The sequence below is a fragment of the Girardinichthys multiradiatus genome, chromosome 10, assembly GCF_021462225.1.
Source record: "Girardinichthys multiradiatus isolate DD_20200921_A chromosome 10, DD_fGirMul_XY1, whole genome shotgun sequence".
Classification (NCBI taxonomy): Eukaryota; Metazoa; Chordata; class Actinopteri; order Cyprinodontiformes; family Goodeidae; genus Girardinichthys; species Girardinichthys multiradiatus.
Genome location: NC_061803.1, coordinates 14,198,716 through 14,219,515, shown reverse-complemented (window position 1 = coordinate 14,219,515; position 20,800 = coordinate 14,198,716). Strand labels below are relative to the sequence as shown.

General features: G+C 39.0%; 1 protein-coding gene across 1 annotated transcript; it reads right to left on the bottom strand.

The window, feature by feature from the left end:
* Positions 1–13,873: 13,873 nt before the first annotated feature.
* mmp21 (matrix metallopeptidase 21) lies at positions 13,874–20,674 on the bottom strand. The gene is made up of 6 exons (XM_047378114.1): positions 18,619–20,674; positions 17,746–17,885; positions 17,522–17,663; positions 17,176–17,433; positions 16,920–17,092; positions 13,874–15,510 (listed from the first exon to the last, which is right to left on the bottom strand). Exons 1-6 carry the CDS (start codon positions 19,508–19,510, stop codon positions 15,205–15,207), a joined length of 1,911 nt encoding a protein of 636 aa, XP_047234070.1. The 5' UTR covers positions 19,511–20,674; the 3' UTR covers positions 13,874–15,204.
* Between the last annotated feature and the right edge of the window lie 126 nt (positions 20,675–20,800).

Below are 20,800 nucleotides of genomic sequence, written 5' to 3'. Positions count from 1 at the left end.
CTTCCAATGAGCCAGACTTTCTTGTACCCTTTTAAAATAGTAATTCCTTAAGGCTCTCTGAAGGTCACTCAAGGCTTTTTTGCACTTGGGCTGCCTTTTCACTGGTTTGTTGTCTCCTCCTTGTTCCTGTCCAAAGACAACCTTTGAAACACATTCAAAAAAGCCTGAAATTCCATATATATATATATATATATATATTTTTTTTTTTTTTTTTTTTTTTTTTTCTAGTCATACTGATCACTAAACCCGCTTTACAATGGAGCCACATTCACCCAGTCACACTTGTTCTTGCACCAATTGGTGGGCGACTTGGGGTGAAGTGCCTTCCCCAAGGGCACTCTGACATATGGCATGGAAGGAAGGGGGAATCAAACCGACATATTTTACAATTGCTAGACAACTACTCTTCCTATTAAGCCACAGTTGGGGCTACCAAAGAATATAAAACTAGTTTATACACTCTTGGGTTAATAAAAGTCCAGGTTTTGCTGCATAAAAAAATTAGACCATGATAAATCATTGCATTTTTTTTAAAACATGTAATATGACATATGTAGCATTTGAAACACCAATAAATCTGACCTTATTGAAGACAAATCACATTCTGAACACTACTTGGGCACATGTCCTTTATCAGGACGTTATGTTGAGCTCAAATTGTCTTTTATCCTGCGAGGAGGATCATTAAATGCAATTTTTAAGTGTTTATATAGATGCATGTCAATATATGGCAAATCATGCTGTTTAAAGTAACAATCTTTCTATGTTAGGCAACTTAGTAAGCTTTTGAAAGAAAGACAACCTTGTCTTTTCACTGCTTGGAATATTTCAGTGCATGTTTTAGAGTTTGACTTCTGCTTCCAGGAAGTTCTCTTTGTTTATTTTGGAATTTGTCTGACCCTCTGATGATGTAAACAAAAAGGTTTAAAAAAACGATGGAATATATTATTCTTGATGACTTTCTTAATGGCTATGTAAAGCAACATGAAAAATTTCCCAAGGTTCCTCTGATGGGGTTGTGTGCTCTGATTGTGAGATTTATGGAGTCAGGTCGAGAAAATGATGTACTGACAGTCTAATATCTTGATTTGGCAATATCATCCCTCCAACCTTACAAGTTATCCTAATCTCTCTGATTGTGATGATATCTTTAGTACTGAGCCATCTTCAGACATATTTTGTCCGATTTAGATCTAGACTTTGTCCAAGTTATTTCAAAACTTTAATTTTCTTCTGGTCAACGCATTATTTTGTTCATCTACATCTTCCAGGAGACACCTGGAGGGTTTGGATAAAAACTAACTGGTGTTCAGAGCTGTTCATGATTTCAACCACGTTGCAGAAAGTCTAGCTCCATCTGAAGTAACCCCAGACCATGAGGCCCCCCATCATCATATTTCCCAATGGGCATGGTGTTCTTTTGGTGTTCTCTCTTTACTCGGTGTTCATTTATAATGATGTGGATTTTTTTTTTTTGTAATCCTCTCCTTGCTGATACCTTGGTATGACATGATAACTTTAATTCTTTGTAACCTCTGGGCAGGTTTGGCTGAAGAATGTTAAAAATGAACAAATGTCAAGAGAATCCTACTAGTACAGCTGAGCTATATTTTTTTGGCTAGATTTAATATGATGGCAGGTGTGTAGAATAATAAAACCGGACCGATAAAAACACATTTTTAATACAGAAATGTGGGCTTAATGAAAATAATTTATAATACTGGACAGTAGATCCAAGTTGATTGATTTTACTGCAAAGTCGGATGACTGCATTTCAAAATGGTTCGGTTCAATAGAAGCTAAAAACTGTTGGATAACATTAGACTCCAGCAATCCAAAGAAATTAAAGAATACTTTCTACTCTCAGGAACAGATTTGGCAGCAGTAACGTATTTCTTCCACCATTTTTTTCTCAAAAGCTTATTTTAAGGACGAGGGTGTGGAGCTGGGCTTGTCCTTGACCTCTCTGTGAACCGGATGCATCATGAGACTCTCGGCGAGGAGATTAAAATCATCCTGCAAGAGCTAAATGCTGCAGGAACAACAGCAAAAAATAAATAAATAAATAAATATGATTGTGGCCACAGCTTCCTGCAGCAACACTTATTTGAGGCTGTTTGAAAATTTTGTCTGCATTCACTATTGCTTATCTCACCATGCATACTATCTCTGTTTTTCTGTTCAGTTTCACGTCAGAGCAACAAACATGGCCAGTGCTGAATCATTTTTCTTTTCTCTTTATCTCTTTGACAGATTTAAAAGATATGAATGTGTCTTATATCTTCAGGGCATAATCGCTGGAAACTCTGGCTTCCCACTATACATGCAGGGAGTGCGAGTCCTGCACTCTTGTCTTAATGCAGACAGCAGGTGCAGATGGTTATAGGCAGGTGCTCTGTGAAAAAAAGAAAGAAGGAAAAAAAAAGGAGGGATGGAAAAAAGAACAAGCACCTGGTCCCTCTGTTTTAGCAGTCTGGGGCTGCTCTCAGCGTGATTAGCTTTGTTTCTTTAACAGAGCGCAGCAAAGAACAAGACCTACAACTTCATTAGTGTTGGCGCACAGCTCCACTTCCTGTGCTTTTGTTCTGGACTTGACTGCAGTAAGTTAGAACAGTTGGAGAGGGGTGTAAATGAAGGTATAGGAAGAATTGAGCTGTAATCTAATACTTCACAAAGCCTCTGGCTGATTTCACAAGCCTCTGTGCAGAAAGTAAAAGAAAGACCCCGTAGAGCTAACCTGCGATAAGGGGTAAGATCACTCCAAATAAAGCTTGGCTGATTCTCTGACTCCCTCCTAACTTTTGTTGTTTGAGCTTCAGAATGAAGCTAATTTTGGGCCAACTATGTTGATGTTTTAGAAGCAACAAAAATAGGCAAATGTAAGAATTTTTGCAAGTTTTGACAAGGGACAAATTGTGATAGCTAGATGCCTGCGTCAGAGCATCTCCAGAACTGTAGCTCTTGTAAAATTATCACAGTCTGCAATGGTATAAATTATGATCCAAAGAAGGGACGTGATGAACTGATGACAGGGTCATGGGCAGGGAATGCTCACTGATGCACATAAGGCTGACCTGCCTCGACTCTACCACATACGAAAAGCACCAACAATAGGCTGTATATCATGTGGATGGACTGGTGCACAATTGTTTTGTGGAAGAAATTTTATTAATAGCTATTGACTATTAGTGTTAAAGCTACGTCAGGACCACCAACATTGAAAGCTATTAAACAGTCAGTCAGTCAGTCATTTTCTATTGCTTCTTCCAAAGCTATTAAACACTCACTTCAAAAATGATCTGGTTAAAAAAATATTGAACTTTTCTAACTTCCTTTATCAGGTAGCTGTACTTTAGTGTTAATGCTGGCATGTATGTAAACAGATCAAAAAGTGGAAATTGCCTCAGAATGGTCTTTTGATGAGCAGATATTACACCTATAATGTCATACATTTTATTGAAGAAAAAAAGACATTCAACTGTATGTCTAACACACTTCAATCAACTTTTTCTTTGCCTTCTATTTATTTCAGTTTTTTTCTCATCTACAGAAGGTTAACAGGAATCTAGACTGTCAAGGTTTCCATCATTTATGAATGGTAGAAAAAGAGGCAACGTACCTCTCGCTAATATTGTGAAAATTCTCATGTTACACAATGACAGATTAGGTTTCAGTTGTGGTATTTTCACAACTATATTTCTATTATTTCTAATAAAAATACAATTTGTTGTTGGTTATATAAAATTACTGCACAGTTGCGCACACCATCCTGCAGCCACTTGGGGATAAGGGGTTGGCTTCGGTCTCTGCAGGCTCTCCCACACTAATGCTGTCATAGAGGGAGAAAGTAGATCTGTAAAAGACAAGTATAGTGCCTTACAACAGTAATCAAACCATTCATACCTTCTGAACCTTTTCACATTTTGTCACAAGCTGCAATGTGTTTTATGTGGATATTATGTGACATACCAACACAAAGTAGTGCATAAATATGAAGTAGAAAGAAATTTACATTGTGTTTAAGATTTTCATTTTTTTTGCAAAAAACATCGTAAAACGTGATGTGAATTTGTATCCAGCCCACCCTCAGTCAATACTTCGTAGATCCAGCTTTGTCCCAGCAGACGGAATCATTTTACAACTCTTTGCATAACTGCTCAAGCTCGGTCAGATTGGATAGATAGCATCAGTGAAGATCAGTTTTCAGGTTTTGCCACAGATTCCAAATTAGATTTGGGTCTGGACTTTGACTGGGCCATTCAATCACATAAATATGCTATGATCCTCTGACTGTTTATTTAGGGTCATTGTCCTACTAAAAGTGAAAAGCATCTCCACAGTCAAATGCTGCCACCACCATGTTTCCCTGTAAGGATGGTGTGTTCAAAGACATGTGCAGTGTTAGCTTTCTTCAAAGCATAGCATTTTGCATGTTGGCCAAAATGTTCAATTTAGGTGTTATCACGCCATAGCACTTTCGTCCACAAGTTAATGTCTGAATAAAATACCTTTCAGCTTGTGGTAGTAAACTGACAAAACATGGAACAATGTAATTCTATAAACAACTTCTGATGTGGAATATATTTTTATGTAAAATACAACCTTATACTACCCAAAAGGTATGCAGAAATTGCTATACACATTTGTGACTCTTATCTCCCAAAACTGTCTCATGTCTTCAAGGACTAGCAGAGAAAATTACTAATAATCATGTGTCTGTGTTGTCAGAGTTTGTATGCTCACAATTTGCTTTATTCGTGGGCTAACTTCATCTGCCAGCCAACCATTTAATAATTGAAGGAATTATCAGGCCAGTGGATCCAAAGCCCCTCAGAAATGTGTCGTGCCCCTGAGCAAAGCCTACAGAAAGGAAAAAAAAGTAAGAGAGAGAAAAGAGAAAGAGGGGCCTCCTAATTGGGTGTGTGCACATCGTCTCACACACATAAAAAAGCTCTGTAGTGTACCACCTACATATGAAGTTACACAGAGGTTGATGATGCCACAAATGGCAAGCTTTGACTGGCACAATATCAATTCCTCATAACAGGGAGAGACCACGCATGTCAGATAAATTCGCGATTCCCTCCAAATGCAGCTTTGCTATTTTTCCTCCTCGTCAGAATGGGTGTTTTTTGATGTAGTTAGATTTCAGTGTGCAGTTTGGCTGCTGTCCCCATCCTTACAAAGAATGTGACTGACGCAACATTAATCTCCAAACAAAGAAACTGGCAACAACTACTTGGTGCAATTTCAGGGCGATGAGGTGGCAACGTCAGTCCCCATTTTTCACTGCTCCTTCAAAGACTGCTCCACTTTCTCATTTAGATCAAACTAAACACTCCATAAAGAGGAGCTGAAACTATACCATTTTAATCACTGGCACACACTGGAGACTACTTCTTTTCTTCTCATTTTCTAAACAGAACTAAACATAACAGTCATGCCAAAAAGTTTTGAAGCTGCCATAATAAGGTGTGACCTACATGGGAGGGAGCCAAAGCCCAAACTCAGGCTCCAAGGAACATTCTGGCCTATTGGGTATTCCAAAATGCACATTAAGAGCTAGAGAGTTTCTCCTCTGCAGACATAATTCTCCCCTGGTTGACACACCGCACTTCCTTGGAGCATGGCCTAGAATACATACCGCTTCGTACAAGGTGAAAAAGCATGCAATATTTGTTTTACTGATTCACTGTTTAGTACATAAAAAAAAACAAATTACCAAAAAAACCAGAAGTTGTAACATAATATAATATTTCTGACACTGACATATGAAAAACATTCCTCAGCTGATGTTCATGAATAATGGCAGCTGTTTGGAGGAAAACTACTCTGAAGTCTATTTTCAAATAGGTTTCAGCTGCAGAGCTGCAAAACAACCATCCTGCTGTTTGTGTGTTTAGTGAGAAAGTGCCTAGAAATGCATCTTTCATGAGCGCAGGAGACTGTATGTTTAAGGAAAACACATACAATACAGGAAGGAAGGAAGGAGGATTTTAGCAAATGATTTGAAAGCACAATTTTCAACAAAACAAAAATGAGAACATCTTGTTGCGGCAGGATTTCATCATGTATCTAAAAAGAGAAAGGAGTCAGGACATTTGTGATATTTTATAAAAAGAATTACTTCCGAATAGGATACTTGAAGTTTGGTGTGGAGATCCTGTGTGAATATTTAAAAAGAGGACCTACTCTGAGGGGACATGGGCCTCATTAGGGGACGAGTGAGAAAGAGAGAAGGTTCCCAAAGCAGTTCAGCAAGATTGCAATAAACCAGCTTCTAATGCATGGCTGCAACTTGTCATTCCTCTGACCAAAACAATATATTTGATGTTATAACTAATATTTGATGTTATTTAAAAATCTGGAAACACTACAACATGTGAAATCAGAAGAATTAAACATTTGCAGTTAATCAGACAAATAGTGTAAATGCTGTTCAAGCGTTCATCAATCAATAATATATACTTATATTTTTATGTTTTAAATATATCTTTTTTTGTTTTCATATGTGATTTTTGCAGATGATGTTTTTCTGTTGGCGTCTTCAGGCCATGACCTTCAATATGCAGAGGAGCGGTTCGCTACCGAGGGGGAAGCGGCTAGAATTAGAGTCAGCTCTAAGTTTGAGGCTCTGGCTGTCAGTTGGAGAAAAATTAGGTGGTCATTGTTTACCTCAGAAGGGCAATTCAGCTACATTGTGTCACAAAATAATTTATAACCCAGGGCCCTTTCTACATGTTGTCACCTAACAAACATCCATCAATCCATTTTCTATACCTCCTTCTTCCGTACAGGGTTCCAGGGGAGCTTGTGCCTATCTCCAGCAGTCTACAGGTGAGAGGCGGGATACACCCTGGGCAGGTCGCCAGTCCATCCAAAGGCAACACACAGGACAACCATGCACACACCCATTCACACCTAAGGGCAATTTAGAGAAACCAATTAACTTAACAGTCATGTTTTTGGACTGTGGTAGGAAGCCGGAGTACCAGGAGAGAACCCATGCATGCACACGGGGAACATTAAACTTCATGTAAAAAGACCCCAGACCCCTAGAAAGAACCTTGGACCTTCTTGCTGCAAGGTTACAGTGCTAACAACTGTGCCACCATGCAGAAACCTAAGAAACAATTCCTTATAATTTTATGTAACATACTAACAATGTTGAGGATAACTGTTAAGGGGAAGGAAATATACATGGCTTTCAAATGTTTTTACAAATAAAAATTTTAAAGGTGTAGTGCTCTTTTGCATGAGTAAAAATTTTGCAGAACCACTTTTTGCTGGAATTACAACTACAACTCTTTCACAGTATGTCTTTACTGGCTTTGCATATCCAGGGACGCAAATTTTTACCCTGCCCTCTTTACAAATAGCTGGACCTCAGCGAGATTGCATGGAGAGTGTCTGTAAACATCAATGGTATTGTTCTTGCCTCAGATTCTACACTGGATCATATGAAAACACAAGGAAAGCTAAAAAGCTAATCATGCTTCAACATAGGTGTTTTCAGGATTATGTGGAGTATTAGTTTTCTCTCACACAACGTTTTGCATGTAGGCCAAAAAGCTACATTTTAGTCTCAGACCAGACCAAGGTTGTTCTATTTCACAGGAACGGTACCAGTACCTGAAATGTGCCTCCTCGGTAGGGAGTCCCTGCTACTCTGCATCAAAATGAGATGGTTAAGGTGGCTCAGGCCTTTGATCAGGATGTCTCCCTTCAGATGTTCTCCAGGCAAATCCCATTGGAAGCAGACCCAAAACTTGATGGAAGGACTCTATAAAATCTTTCAGCTTTAGGAACGCCTTGGGATCATCTTAGATTAAGCCCAACACAGATGTTAGACTTTATTTTGCCCCTTTAAAATTGGGGCAAGGGTTGTTGAGATTGTTGAGATTTTGTGCATTTTGAAGCAACAGCAACATGTATATTTATATCACTGTAAAAAGCATAATAATAGCTTTTATCAGGGCTTAATCCCATCTGTTCCTCTTGTCCAACAGTATAACATCTGTTGATGATGTTGAACCGACAAGAAAGAGGAGTTGAAGGAGGAGAAAAGGTTCTTAGCATCAAGTTAATTCTTTTAAGAAAAGCATGTTTGACAATGTGTCACGGAGAACATAAAAACTAAGAAGAAAATGTATTAATGCGCTGTTATAGACCTCCGGGGTTCCTACACATTTGTTTTAATGTCTTTCAGAGTCATGTGTACAGAGACATTTCTGGCCAAATTTTAAAGTAGAAAACCAATGGATGGAATAGTGTCTGGCAACAGAATTATTTTTCTGTACTATTTTCTTTTTCTATACTTATCCAGTATTTGTCCATCTTTTTGCAAACTGCATAGGAACTCTGCAATTACGCAATATGTTGTCTTTACATTATGTGCAAAACAGTTATCCAAAGTCCTGTCCACTGATTTCATAGTGATAATACTTGTAGAAAAAGCCTGTCTTCCAGATTACTTGCAGTGAATTGAAGGAATAATTCATGCTAATGACAAAAACCACAAAAATATCACCCTTATCTGGAGTCAACCTGAGCAAACAGTTCTAGCTGGGTTTGGATTTCTGCTTCTGCTTCAGTTCAGTGAATTTACTTTGCCACCCAGCTGTGACATATCTTTTAAAAATCCTGCAACTGCGTCAGTTAAACCGCGTTCTAGCAGTAAAATAGTCCCTCTGAAGTTGTTTTATGTGAAATGTGAAGAGAGCTTATAAGCATTTGATGCTCTGATCTGATCAGCCTGAACCACTTTTTTTTTTTAAAGAAATGTTGCCATGGCATGTTCGTCTGCTGTCATTTTCCCCTGTGCTGGAAAACGAAGGTGGAGGGCAGGGGCAGCCTCTTCTGTGTGGCCATGCGTGGGACAGGCTCATCCCTCCCACCATCTCACCCCCTTTGACCTGCACTTGCCACTCAGACTGACAATGTCAGAAAGGCCCTTGTTTTGTTTCTAAAACTCCCCCTGAGCCAAAGGTCAAGGTTCAGTTTACAGCGGGTGGGAGAGATTTCTCCATCCCATATGGAGGCAAATTAGCTGGCTTTTACTGCTCAGACAAACATTTCCTCCTACACACCCACACTATTTGTTTATCAGGTATTTTAGTCAATAAAAGCTACATTATGCATGAGGCTACACAATGCTTAATTACACTTGCATGATTTGGATTCCTCATTCAAATTGGGTTGTTTGATATGTGGACAATTCCTAGGAGAAAACATGTAATTATTGCACTATATCCATTTGGAATGGAAGCCCCTGCTTGCTTGTATAACTAATGGTTGGATTTAATGTCAAACATACTTGCTCCGTCATTCATTTACAAACCTGCCCTCACTGCAGACTTCAAGAGTTTCTTCTTTTTCTCGGTGTAATTACAGCATAAAAGCCTGGGTTCTGAATTTCATATCCCACTTACTTTTCTGCCACATTACGGATCCTTAGCAAGGACCACTTTGTTGGAAACCATTTGATGATAAAGCTTTTGAAATAATGATTTGAATTTGAAAGGGAGAGGCAAGTCTTGAAAACCTCAAATGGGTTTTTCTGCTGTTATCCAAACTTTTCTATTTAAAAGCACATGGATGGCTGGCTGGATGGATGGCTGGATGGATGGATGGCTGGATGGATGGATGGAAACTAGACGTCCATGCATTCATTACCGTCAGCCCGTAAGTAATGAAGTGTTAAATGTGTGTCTTTTGCCAAGTCAGGTCTGGTGAATCTGTATTTGTTTATATGTTTTGAATCACTGTGAATGAGCCAGAGCCTGGGTAATCACGCCTCTTACACTTAATCCTCAAAACAACTTTCAGCTCAAAATCAGCTTTCCAGGAAAGTTGGAATTTCATGCTTATTACCGTGTGGAATAAAAGCTGATCCGCGCTCTGCCTCAGGAGTCTTTGGCAGTAACCACAAAATCCCTTTCAAAGAGACTGAAATATAAGCAAACAGTGTGTGGAAACTCAGGTAAATGTATGAAAGAACCTACTCCACTTCTTGGACACATCAGCTGTTCAATGCTACGTCTCTGAAAATAGGAGAGACAGATGCCTCCATATCTCCAGTTTGTAGTATGATGCCTATTTTTTCTTGTCCCACTCCAAAAAAAAAAAAATAAAATAAAAACAAGAATAACCACAAAAAATAAGTGAAAAAATATACTGAACAGGGGGAGCCCTAAGGAGTAAAATAAAGTGTGTTGATGCTGCTCCCTACTGGCGTTGCTGTAGAACAAACAGTACAGATACAAAGCAAATTTACAAAGAAATGTGGAAATCTTTAGAAAAATTCAGATAGAGGTATAAAGATATAGGAGCAAATGTTTCAATATTTTCTACAATTGACTGCATACACTTCTGTTTCAGATCCGATCAGAACAATCCTACTGAGGCTGTTAAATTGATTAAAGGCCAGGTAATTTAATATACAGTGCATTACAAAGGTATTCCAACCTCATAAACATTTTCACATTTTGTTATGTTCCAACCACAGAGCTTAATGTATATTAATTGGATTTTATGTGACAGAGCAAGACAAAGTAGCACACAATTGTGAAGTGGAGGAATGTGAATCAATACTTTGTAAAACCATCTTACTCTGCTGTTACAGTCCAAAGACTTGTGATGGCAGCTCTATGCTAGCTTTGCACATGTAGAGACTTTTTGCAAGTCTGAACAACAGAGTCTAATTACATTTAGGTCTGTACTTTGACTAGACCATTTCAACAAATGAATATCCCTTGATCTAAATTGTGTTTAGGGTAATTTACATGTTGTAAGCCCTCCAGATTTTGACAGATTTTGCAGCTCCTCAAGAGTAACAATGAGCCTATTGGCTGCTTTTTCAATTAACGCTTTCCATTCAGGGCATGTCAGTTTAGGGGAACCGACATGTCTCGGTAGGTTTGCGGCCGTGCCATTCTCTTCCAGTTTCAGATGAAGGATTGAACAGTGCTCTGGCTCTGTGTAATGTTCAATGCTTGGGATATTGTTTAATAATGTAACTCTACTTTAAACTTCACCACTTTCAATCTGACCTGTATGCTGTGCTTCTTGGTTTTCAAGATGCTGTTTGTTCTGTAATGTTCTCTACTAAACATCTGAGGCCTTAAAAGAACAGCTGAATATATACTTAGGTGACTGCTGAATTCTGTAATTGGTTGCACTGGATTTTGTTTCAGGGTATTAAAAAACACGTTTCCCTGTCCTTTACTTCCCAATTATGCTCTGCTTTGTGTTAGTCTATCACAGCAATCTCAAACTTGTCTTTGGGGTCAGTGTCCTGGAACATTTAGATGTGCATCTTCTTCACCTGAATCAAATAATGAAGTAATTAGCTGGAGTCTATAGAACCTGACTCAATTCATTCATTTGATTCACATGACCAGGTATGCTTCTAAAAGTCAAAGAACACCAGCCCCCGAGGACTGAAGTCTGAGACCTTGGGTCAAACACATGAAATCCTAATAAAATACACTGCTCAAAAAAATAAAGGAAACGCTTAAACAACACAATATAACTCCAAGTAAATCAAACTTCTGTGTAATCAAACTGTCCACTTAGGAAGCAACACTGATTGATAATCAATTTCACATGATGTTGTGCAAATAGACAACAGGGGGAAATCTTTGGCGATTAGCAAGACACACTCAATAAAGGAGTGGTTCTGCAGGTGGAGACCACAGACCACTTCTCAGTACCTATGCTTTCTGGCTGATGTTTTGGTCACTTTTAAATGTTGGTGGTGCTTTCACACTCGTGGTAGCATGAGACGGACTCTACAACCCACACAAGTGGCTCAGGTAGTGCAGCTCATCCAGGATGGCACATCAATGTGAGCTGTGGCAAGAAGGTTTGCTGTCTGTCAGCGTAGTGTCCAGAGCCTGGAGGCGCTACCAGGAGACAGGCCAGTACACCAGGAGACGTGGAGGAGGCTGTAGGAGGGCAACAACCCAGCACCAGGACCGCTACCTCCACCTTTGTGCAAGGAGGAACAGGAGGAGCACTGCCAGAACCCTGCAAAATGACCTCCAGCAGGCCACAAATGTGCATGTGTCTGCACAAACGGTTAGAAACCGACTCCATGAGGATGGTATGAGGGCCCGACGTCCACAAATGGTGGTTGTGCTCACAGCCCAACACCGTGCAGGATGCTTGGCATTTGCCAGAGAACACCAGGATTGGCAAATTCGCCACTGGCGCCCTGTGCTCTTCACAGATGAAAAGCAGGTTCAAACTGAGCACATGTGACAGACGTGACAGAGTCTGGAGACAGCGTGGACAGTGATCTGCTGCCTGCAACATCCTTCAGCATGACCGGTTTGGCAGTGGGTCAGTAATGGTGTGGGGTGGCATTTCTTTGGAGGCCTGCACGGCCCTCCATGTGCTCGCCAGAGGTAGCCTGACTGCCATTAGGTACCGAGATGAGATCCTCAGACTCCTTGTGAGACCATATGCTGGTGCGGTTGGCCCTGGGTTTCTCCTAATGCAGGATAATGCTAGACCTCATGTGGCTGGAGTGTGTCAGCAGTTCCTGCAAGATGAAGACATTGAAGCTATGGACTGGGCCGCCCGTTCCCCAGACCTGAATCCGATTGAGCACATCTGGGACATCATGTCTCACTCCATCCACCAACGTCACGTTGCACCACAGACTGTCCAGGAGTTGGCGGATGCTTTAGTCCAGGTCTGGGAGGAGATCCCTCAGGAGACCATCCGCTGTCTCATCTGGAGCATGCCCAGGCGTTGTAGGGAGGTCATACAGACGCGTGGATCTAGGATGTGTTATTTGAGTGTTCCCTTTATTTTTTTGAGCAGTGTACATTAAAGCTTGTGGTTTTAACAGGAAAAAGGTGAAAAGATTTTAAGGGCATGAACACTTTGCAAGGCACTGTATGCAGCTTAATAAATGGATAAACATTAAATCATCCAGATTTATTATCTGTTTCCTCCAGCCATTTGAAAAAAAAATTTGAAAAGCTTCATCCTTGTGCTTATAATAATATTGCAGTATTCTTACAAAAATTGTGTTAATTTAACTTTTGGGCCAGAGAAGACGAAAACCTAAATTTCATTTACTTAAACGCTGAAATTAATAGGAGCCCATTTAAACAAGAGAACTTCAGCTTGGAAAGAAAAGCACACAGTTTTAGCTTCCCGATCTGAATCCAACCGTTCATTTTTATGCTTTTCATGCTCCCTCTTTAAACTGTGAGCAGACTAATCATCTCTTGACATCTCCCTCTCCAGTAACTGCACTTACCATGACATTTTATTCCTTTAGCTTGTAATTGATTTCTCCTTCAGTTCATTAAATTGCCCGTGGAGCACCTGCAGCACAAAGCTAGTTAGCAGAAGCCCAGCAGGAGCTTCATCTCTTAAAAAGAGGTGAATTAATGAGTGTTCAAGTAATGTATTGATTAAAGAATCAGTGCCTTTGTTTCTTTGCAGGAATACTGTAATATTTAACAGCGTTAAACACTAAGAAGAGCACATTTTTCAACAATGTTTCATCAATATAGATCTCAATGCAATATCCTTTGGCTGATTGCAAGCATGAATCTTCAATCTGCTTTTTCTAGGAGGCTATCAATGAAAGGCATCACAACACAGTTCCTGTCCATCATCTTCTGCTTCACATTGATAAAGCTTATTGCACATTTTACATGAAATTCAGACCATGTTTGATAGTAAAATATGATTTTTTAGCAGCTTTACATTTAGATGCATGCAATAGTGTTAAATAATCAGTAAAAATGTGAAAATAAAGCCCACTGAGACCATTTTGCCATATTTTCATTATCATGGGCAGGTTTAGTGTCTAGTTTGTAGAAGTTGCTGCAGAAAAATGTTAAGAATCTGATCTTTCAAACATATTTTATACAGTGCTATCTAGAAACAGACAGATTTATGTAAAAAGCTTTATAAACTGAAGAAATAAATATTTGTTATAAAGCCTTTGGCATCGTCCCTTAAAAGACTATCAGACAGAAGACATGACTTACAAATATATACAATGTCTTAAATTCACATTTTTATGCAAACCTGCAATTTGAAAACATTTGCTTGATAAAATAGTTATTTCTTTGACATATCTAACTTTGTACCGGTTCTGAATCTTTGTTTCCTCTCCTTTTTCTGTTTTGCTTCTCGACTCAGATTAAAGTAGATAATAAAACTTAGAACAAGGCAATAAAAATCCCTTCATTTCACTTAGTAGATATAAGATTTCCCCTCTTTAGTTTGTTTAGTCTTTGGTTTGTTTAGCCTTTATATTTCTTTGTGTGTTTCTTCTTTGACTTAAACAGCAGAGCACATATTATGTACTGAGCAGTCTATTAATAATTAAAATGTTTGATTCCTTTACTAGCTCTCATTGATTACTCTTACAGTCTTTTTAGTTAAAGTGTTAATTATAGTGTTGTCAATAAATTCGAATACTGAAATATCGTGGTGCTCCTTTGTAATGTATGAGAGCTCACTACCTGGAAAGATAGGATTCATCCTTTTGATTGATTATGGGACATATAAATATATTTAAACATAGCTTGATACAGTTAGAACAGAAAAGGCATCTGAAGTTCCTTCAAATGTCTTTCTCTTTCTCAAGGCAGAAAACTATTTTTACTGAAAGGTGATAAACTCAAAGCACTAGTTTGTGTTAATGTCCTAATATACAAAACTAAAAGAATTTTGCTGAAAAAAATGAGTAAAAATACTCCCGACAAAAACCGAGAGACTGAGTAATTAACAAGCTGTTTACTTGCCGAAGGGGGATTACTAATTAACAACCAAATGTTTACTTCATGCCTTCTTGCATGTTTGCTGTTCCTACTGAAAAAAATCCTAATCATAATATTCAAATAATCATTCTTAGGTAGTAAAGAAATATTTCATCTTTAATTTCTCTTGGAAATCAAGCTCATAACTATTGATGGCCACAACAGCATCTTTTGTACACCTATCTGTGCAAATATGAACAAACATCCTTAATGAATAAAAGAGAAATAAACAGCAGCTGTTTCATAAATTTTCAGCACACTTGTATGAAAGCAAGCCAACAGAGCTGTTTTTGTCTTTTAAAAAGATTTCACAGCCAACATCACACAAAAAACAACATCCCTGAAGGTAAAGCAGTAGAATACATCTGTAAACATGAGTAGATGTGTTTCATCTCAGCTGCAGTCCTCATCAGCGACTTAGCTTGAGCGCGGTGAGATGAACGTCGCAGATGTCAAACCACTGCTGATCCACCTCCTTGTGTGGCATCAAGCCATTTCGCGGCAGAAAAGGCCGGCGCCAGCGTTCGCGGCTGCCCACCACTCGCCAAAAGCGCGTGCCCTTGAGTAGAAAGAGGGCATTGTGGGAGTAGGAGAAGTAGGCAGTGTCGATGCTGCCATCTGGATGGTCTCCGCTCTCCACTGGAGGGAAAACATCTCGGATGTGTTTTGGGAAGCCTCTCGCCAAGCTGTTCGTTTCCACGCTGAATGCATACACCTGTTCAGATGGAGAGTTAATTTATCTCTCAAACAGAGATCTGACTAATTACAAATAACAAAAAAAATGTAGGACTTTTTTCCTGCAACAATACATTCCTACAGAACAGTAAGAAACAATTAGCGTGGGTTTTTCATAAGATATTATTCACTGTGTAACTACCAGGTGCTGTATTGTTAAAAATATAAGTCGGTTTGAATAATCTAATCCCCACCTTACTTTTACATATTCTGCATAGGTTAAATAAATAAATTGCACATAGTTCACTGCATGCATCCACATGTTTTTATTCGGTTTCCTGCTGAGTAAAGAGTGTTTAGTAGATATACAGGTACAACTTAATGAATTAGGATATTATCAAAAAGTTAATTTAGTTTACTAATTCAGTTCAAAACGTGCTGACCTAACATCAGGGAGGATAAGCCACAAAAGGTCATGGCTAAATAAAGCGGCTGTATCCAAGCACTATATGTTCTTCTTTGAAACTGATGGGAAGTTTGGTGGAAGGAAAAAGTGTGAAAGAAAAGCGTGCACAAGCAATAGGCATACACACAGGCTTGAGCGGATTGTAAAGCAAAGACTAATCAAGAGTTTGCATGCAACTGTTGCATTCCTTGTGTTAACCCACTCCTGAACCACATTCAGTGTCAGAAGCATCTTACCTGGGCTAAGGAAAAAAGGACTAGACGGTTGCTCAGTGGTTCAAAGTCCCCTTTAGGTGTTAGTCAGTTTTGCACTTTATTAAATCAAGGTCACAGAAACTGAGGAAAAGTGGAGAGGCATAGAATCCAAGCAGCTTTAGATCCAGTGTGAACTTTGCAGTCAGCCACTATTTGGGGAGCCATGTCATCTGCTGGTGTTGGTCCTCCACCAATTTTATAGCCATTCCATGCTTCCCTCTGCTGACAGGCTTTACAGAGATGCTGATTTAATTTTTTCAGCAGAACTTAGCAACCGCCCACACTGCCAAAGCTACCAATACCTGCTTTAATAACCTGAGTATGACTGTTCTTGATTGGCCAGGAAACTCTGACCTTAACTCCATGGAGAAACAATGGAGTATTTTCAAGAGGAAGGAAAAGTGCGAATGAGTTGGAGGCCGCTGTTAAAGCAACTCAGACTTTCTTAACACCTCAGCAGAGCTGCAGACTTATCTCACCAAGGCGCATTGATGCAAAAACAGGCGCTACTATGTATTAAGTGCATATATTTTGTAGTACATGGAGATTATTTTCAGTAGGCTGAGATTTTAATGTATTTTATCGGGATTTTATGTAATAGACTAGCCATAAATTGAGTGAAAGAAAAATGATACATGGTAATGACTTCTTTTACAAATACAAATCTGAAAGGTGACATGCAGTTTTATTCAGACCCACTCAAATAAATTAAAAGCACTTCTATCTTACTTGGGTTCTTCTGAAGAAGTAGATGTTAGAGTCTCTTCTGTCATAAAAGGCTGTGTCAATAGGACTGGGAACCCCTGGGAATCCCTCAGAAATTAGCCTTGGATACTGGCGACCCTCAGAGTCATGTCTAAACACCTGGTCATTCTCATTATCGTATCTCCAGAACTGCAGACCTTCGATAAAAACAAATTGTCATAAAATCTCTGCTCAAATGTTTCACCGTTACAAAAAAGCTGAACAGAAACAGGTTCTCTACCTTTGAAGAAATAAGCGGCGTCCCTTTTTCTTGACCACACGTGTACATATGCATCTACTCCATCACTAGGAATTCCATGCCAGCCAATCTGCAGTGCAACCGGGTCTCCATAACGTGTTCTGTTGTTTCTGTTCTCATACAGCCAGTACCAGCCATCTCTTATGAAGTATGTGTTGAAGCGGATTACTACCTCTCCGTCAGGCATCTTCTCTTTTCTGATCCAGTCGAACACGGTGCTGAAGCGACCTTTACAGCCACCTGGGGTCAAACATGAGGAGAAATAATCACCAATGATCCTTTTGGGATTTTTTATGTGTATCCAAAAAGTACTCATCCATTAGTGCACCATATAGATGCTGAATAGCTTTCCTGTCCATCCAGTCCATCTCAAAGCCAGACTCATGGGGCAAATAGCTGGGCTGCATTATAGATCCAGGTCTGTAGATATGAGGTAGCCCCAAAACATGGCCGATCTCATGAACCGCTACCTAAAAGACAACATATATTCAACTTCTCAAAGCTCTTTTACAGTGTTTCCTGTAATTGGTCTTATTTAGCATACTTACTTACTTTAAGGAGGCTAATTCCAGTGTGAGAACTGGGACCAGTAAAATGTTCATCATCATCAAAATGGATATCTCCCAGGAACCAGGCGTGGGCAAATTCCTGACCAGTACCATCAAACTTCTGATTGCATCCCAGATGTCTTCCTGTGTGGAGGGGAAAAGGTGAAGAATAAAATGAAGATGCTTTGCAAGATGCTTTGATTATTCTTAGCAATGCAGAGCTTTAACTGAATTTCAGTATTTTTATTAAAAATATCAGGTTTTTTTCAAGTAAAAAATTATTCAAAGATAAAATTGTACCTTTAAGTGTTTAATTGAATTGATTGTGTGCATTGTGCTGTGCTCTATTCATGTTTAGCTGGAGATCGAACAGTACTCTGTGAGATTCTCAAGGCTTGAGATTCTGTTTAATAAAGTGACCCTGTTTTAAACTTCTCCACATCTCTATCTCCAACCTCTCTGTTATGTGGTTTTCATATTGCTGTTTGATCTCTAAAAAAACTATTGAGACTATCACAAATCAACTGCATTTATACTTAGATTTAATTACCCACAACTCAACTTTATTTAATATGGAACTTCTGAAGGAAATTGGGTGCACTAGATTTTATTTAGGGGCATGTAATGGGGGAAGGTCAAATTTTTCATATTTCCATTTTAAAAAGCATGTGTCCCTTTACTGCTTTCCACTTGACAATTATGAGCAACTTTGCGTTGGTCCATCATATAAAATCTCAATAAAACACATCAAAGTTTGTGTTTGGAAAGTTCAGAGTATACTTTGCAAGGCTCAGTAGTGATGGACTTTACTAAAACCCAGTAAATTATACAATATATTATTACAGAGTGAGTATATGAAATACTGGATAACGCCCACCTGTGCCAAAGCCCAGTTTGATATCAACATCCTCCAGTGGCGACCAGGTGTCTTCAACAAATTCCAGTGGAGACACCTCACTCCACATTCTGAAGGCCAGCCTGAATATGTACCTCTGCTCCTCAACGGTCAGCTGGCTGCTGTAGCCTTCTCCAATTAACCGCCACCTCAGAACATCCTTGGAAAAAGCCATGTACCCAGAAACCGTTAAATCCCTTTTCAGCCTTCTTTCTGACATGAGAACGGCAAGGTGAGGTTTTCCGTGTCTCAGCGGTTGGCTCTGGTTTGAGTTCTCGTTGCTATTTCCTGCTGGACCACCCCCACTGTTATTATTGTATGTATCATTTGAAATAGTCAGGAGGAGGGTTTCTGTATCGTTAAAATGTAATATGTCATCTTCAGAAGAGTTTGAAGAGCTGCCGATTATGCTGCTCTCCGTGTTGTTACTGTCAGTCTCGTTAAAAGTTTCATTCCAACTGTTTCCTAACTCTAAGCCACCAGTGCTCTCAGGTGAAACATGGGGATTCAGGTCTATCTCCTTGTCAGGGACCCCGCACCTTGGTTTGTTCATCGCCTCTTTGGTGGCTTCATCAAACACTCCCGTAACAGGCAGCCCAGATACCATCTGAAACTCTTTAAGTGCTGAAACAAACGCCTGATTCTCAGTTTCACTTTTGTGCACCTCTCCGTGACTAGTTTTAGGTCCGTCCCTTGAATGAGGCACGAAGGTTCCCTCTTGGATTGTGGCTTGAAGGTCATCCAAGAAGTCATCACTAAAGGAAATGTCAGAATCTTTCATCTGGATCTCCTCCCAGTGAGTTGGTTTGATAAATCCATATCTAGAGAGAAATAACTGAAAGGATATCCATGAGGCAATTATTGTGTGAAGCATATTGAGATTCCCCAACTTCTGACTTTTTCTATTTGTTTTCTGTTGTTTAATTACTTCTAAATCCTTTGTGCTATGTCAGCCATTCAAATACAAAAACATTAAGCTTTTTTTTTTATAAAACTGTGGCTATGACTTCTGCTATTTGTAACTTTTGTTTTTTCTTGAAAAAACACATACAAGCTTTCAAATATGCTAACATCAGCATATCAGCTAATGCTGGCATAAAACCTACTTTTAGCATATTAGCAAATTTTACTAAAGTTTGGTTACATGCTAATGGTGGCATTATAGTTAATGCAAGCGTGTTGACAGGTCACATCCAAATTGAGAGCTCTTCAGTGTTAACAGTGTTAACAAATAAGAGTTTTTAAAGCATTAGGTGTGCCATAATAATGAGAAACTGCCAGAAGTGCAAATATATAGTTATTGTAGACAACTTTAATCACATTCTTTATGCACAAAAGCCATATTGGACACAAGGGGCTTCAGGCTTTTCAGTAGGAAATTCAACTTTCAGAATTGGAAACCGAAAATCAGAATTTTGGGCATAAAGAAACGCACCATGTAATCTGAGCCAATATGCTGATTTTTGCTTGTTATCTAATTAGCTAGTGCATACTAGCCAATGTTTGTTTAGATAAATTCAATAAGTTTTCTGATTTTTAACTTATTTTTACATTTCATCTGACTTTTAGGTCTTCTCCCAAAATATTTGCAAATTTTTCTGTTTTTTTACTGCTCCACCCACTCCTTCATCTTACATTCACACAGCACTTATTGAGTAAATGCAATTTTTTTCTACTTAGATTTTATGAAATTAGCAGTAAAACTGGAAAAAGAAAATGAAAAAAATACCTCTGCCTCATAATCGTCTGTTATGACAGGAGCTTGTTGAGATTTAGGAATCTGCACATCAGAATGATCCCGGTTATGAAAAACTTTCTCAGCATAGTTTGAAGCTGTCAGAAAAACTAAAAATATCAGCTGGATAACAGTCAGCATCGTGTTGCCAGTCGACTCTTTGAGCTATGTAGAAGAACTAAGTAGTGGAAGGACAAAGCAGCAGTGCTTTATAAACACATCCTGAGTTTCTCCTCACCCACTTTCCTCAGTTGTGTGTGAAAAGTAAACTTGTTCTCAGTAAATACAACTAATAAATTTCACTATACTCCATGGATGTGTTATTCGTGGTCCAATTGTTTAAATAAACGGTCATCAACCTGAGGAGTGGGTGAAAACCTCACTTCCATGTGAGCAATAAAGGATGTAAAGAACCTTTGCCAACACCTG

Excerpts from the sequence above, each read along its gene's own strand:
- mmp21 (XM_047378114.1), bottom strand. The coding sequence starts at position 19,510 with ATGCTTCACACAATAATTGCCTCATGGATATCCTTTCAGTTATTTCTC. Across the intron at positions 17,664-17,745 it reads CTGGAATTAGCCTCCTTAAA|GTAGCGGTTCATGAGATCGG; the intron begins GTAAGTAAGTAT and ends GTTGTCTTTTAG. Across the intron at positions 17,093-17,175 it reads CGCCGCTTATTTCTTCAAAG|GTCTGCAGTTCTGGAGATAC; the intron begins GTAGAGAACCTG and ends TTTTTATCGAAG.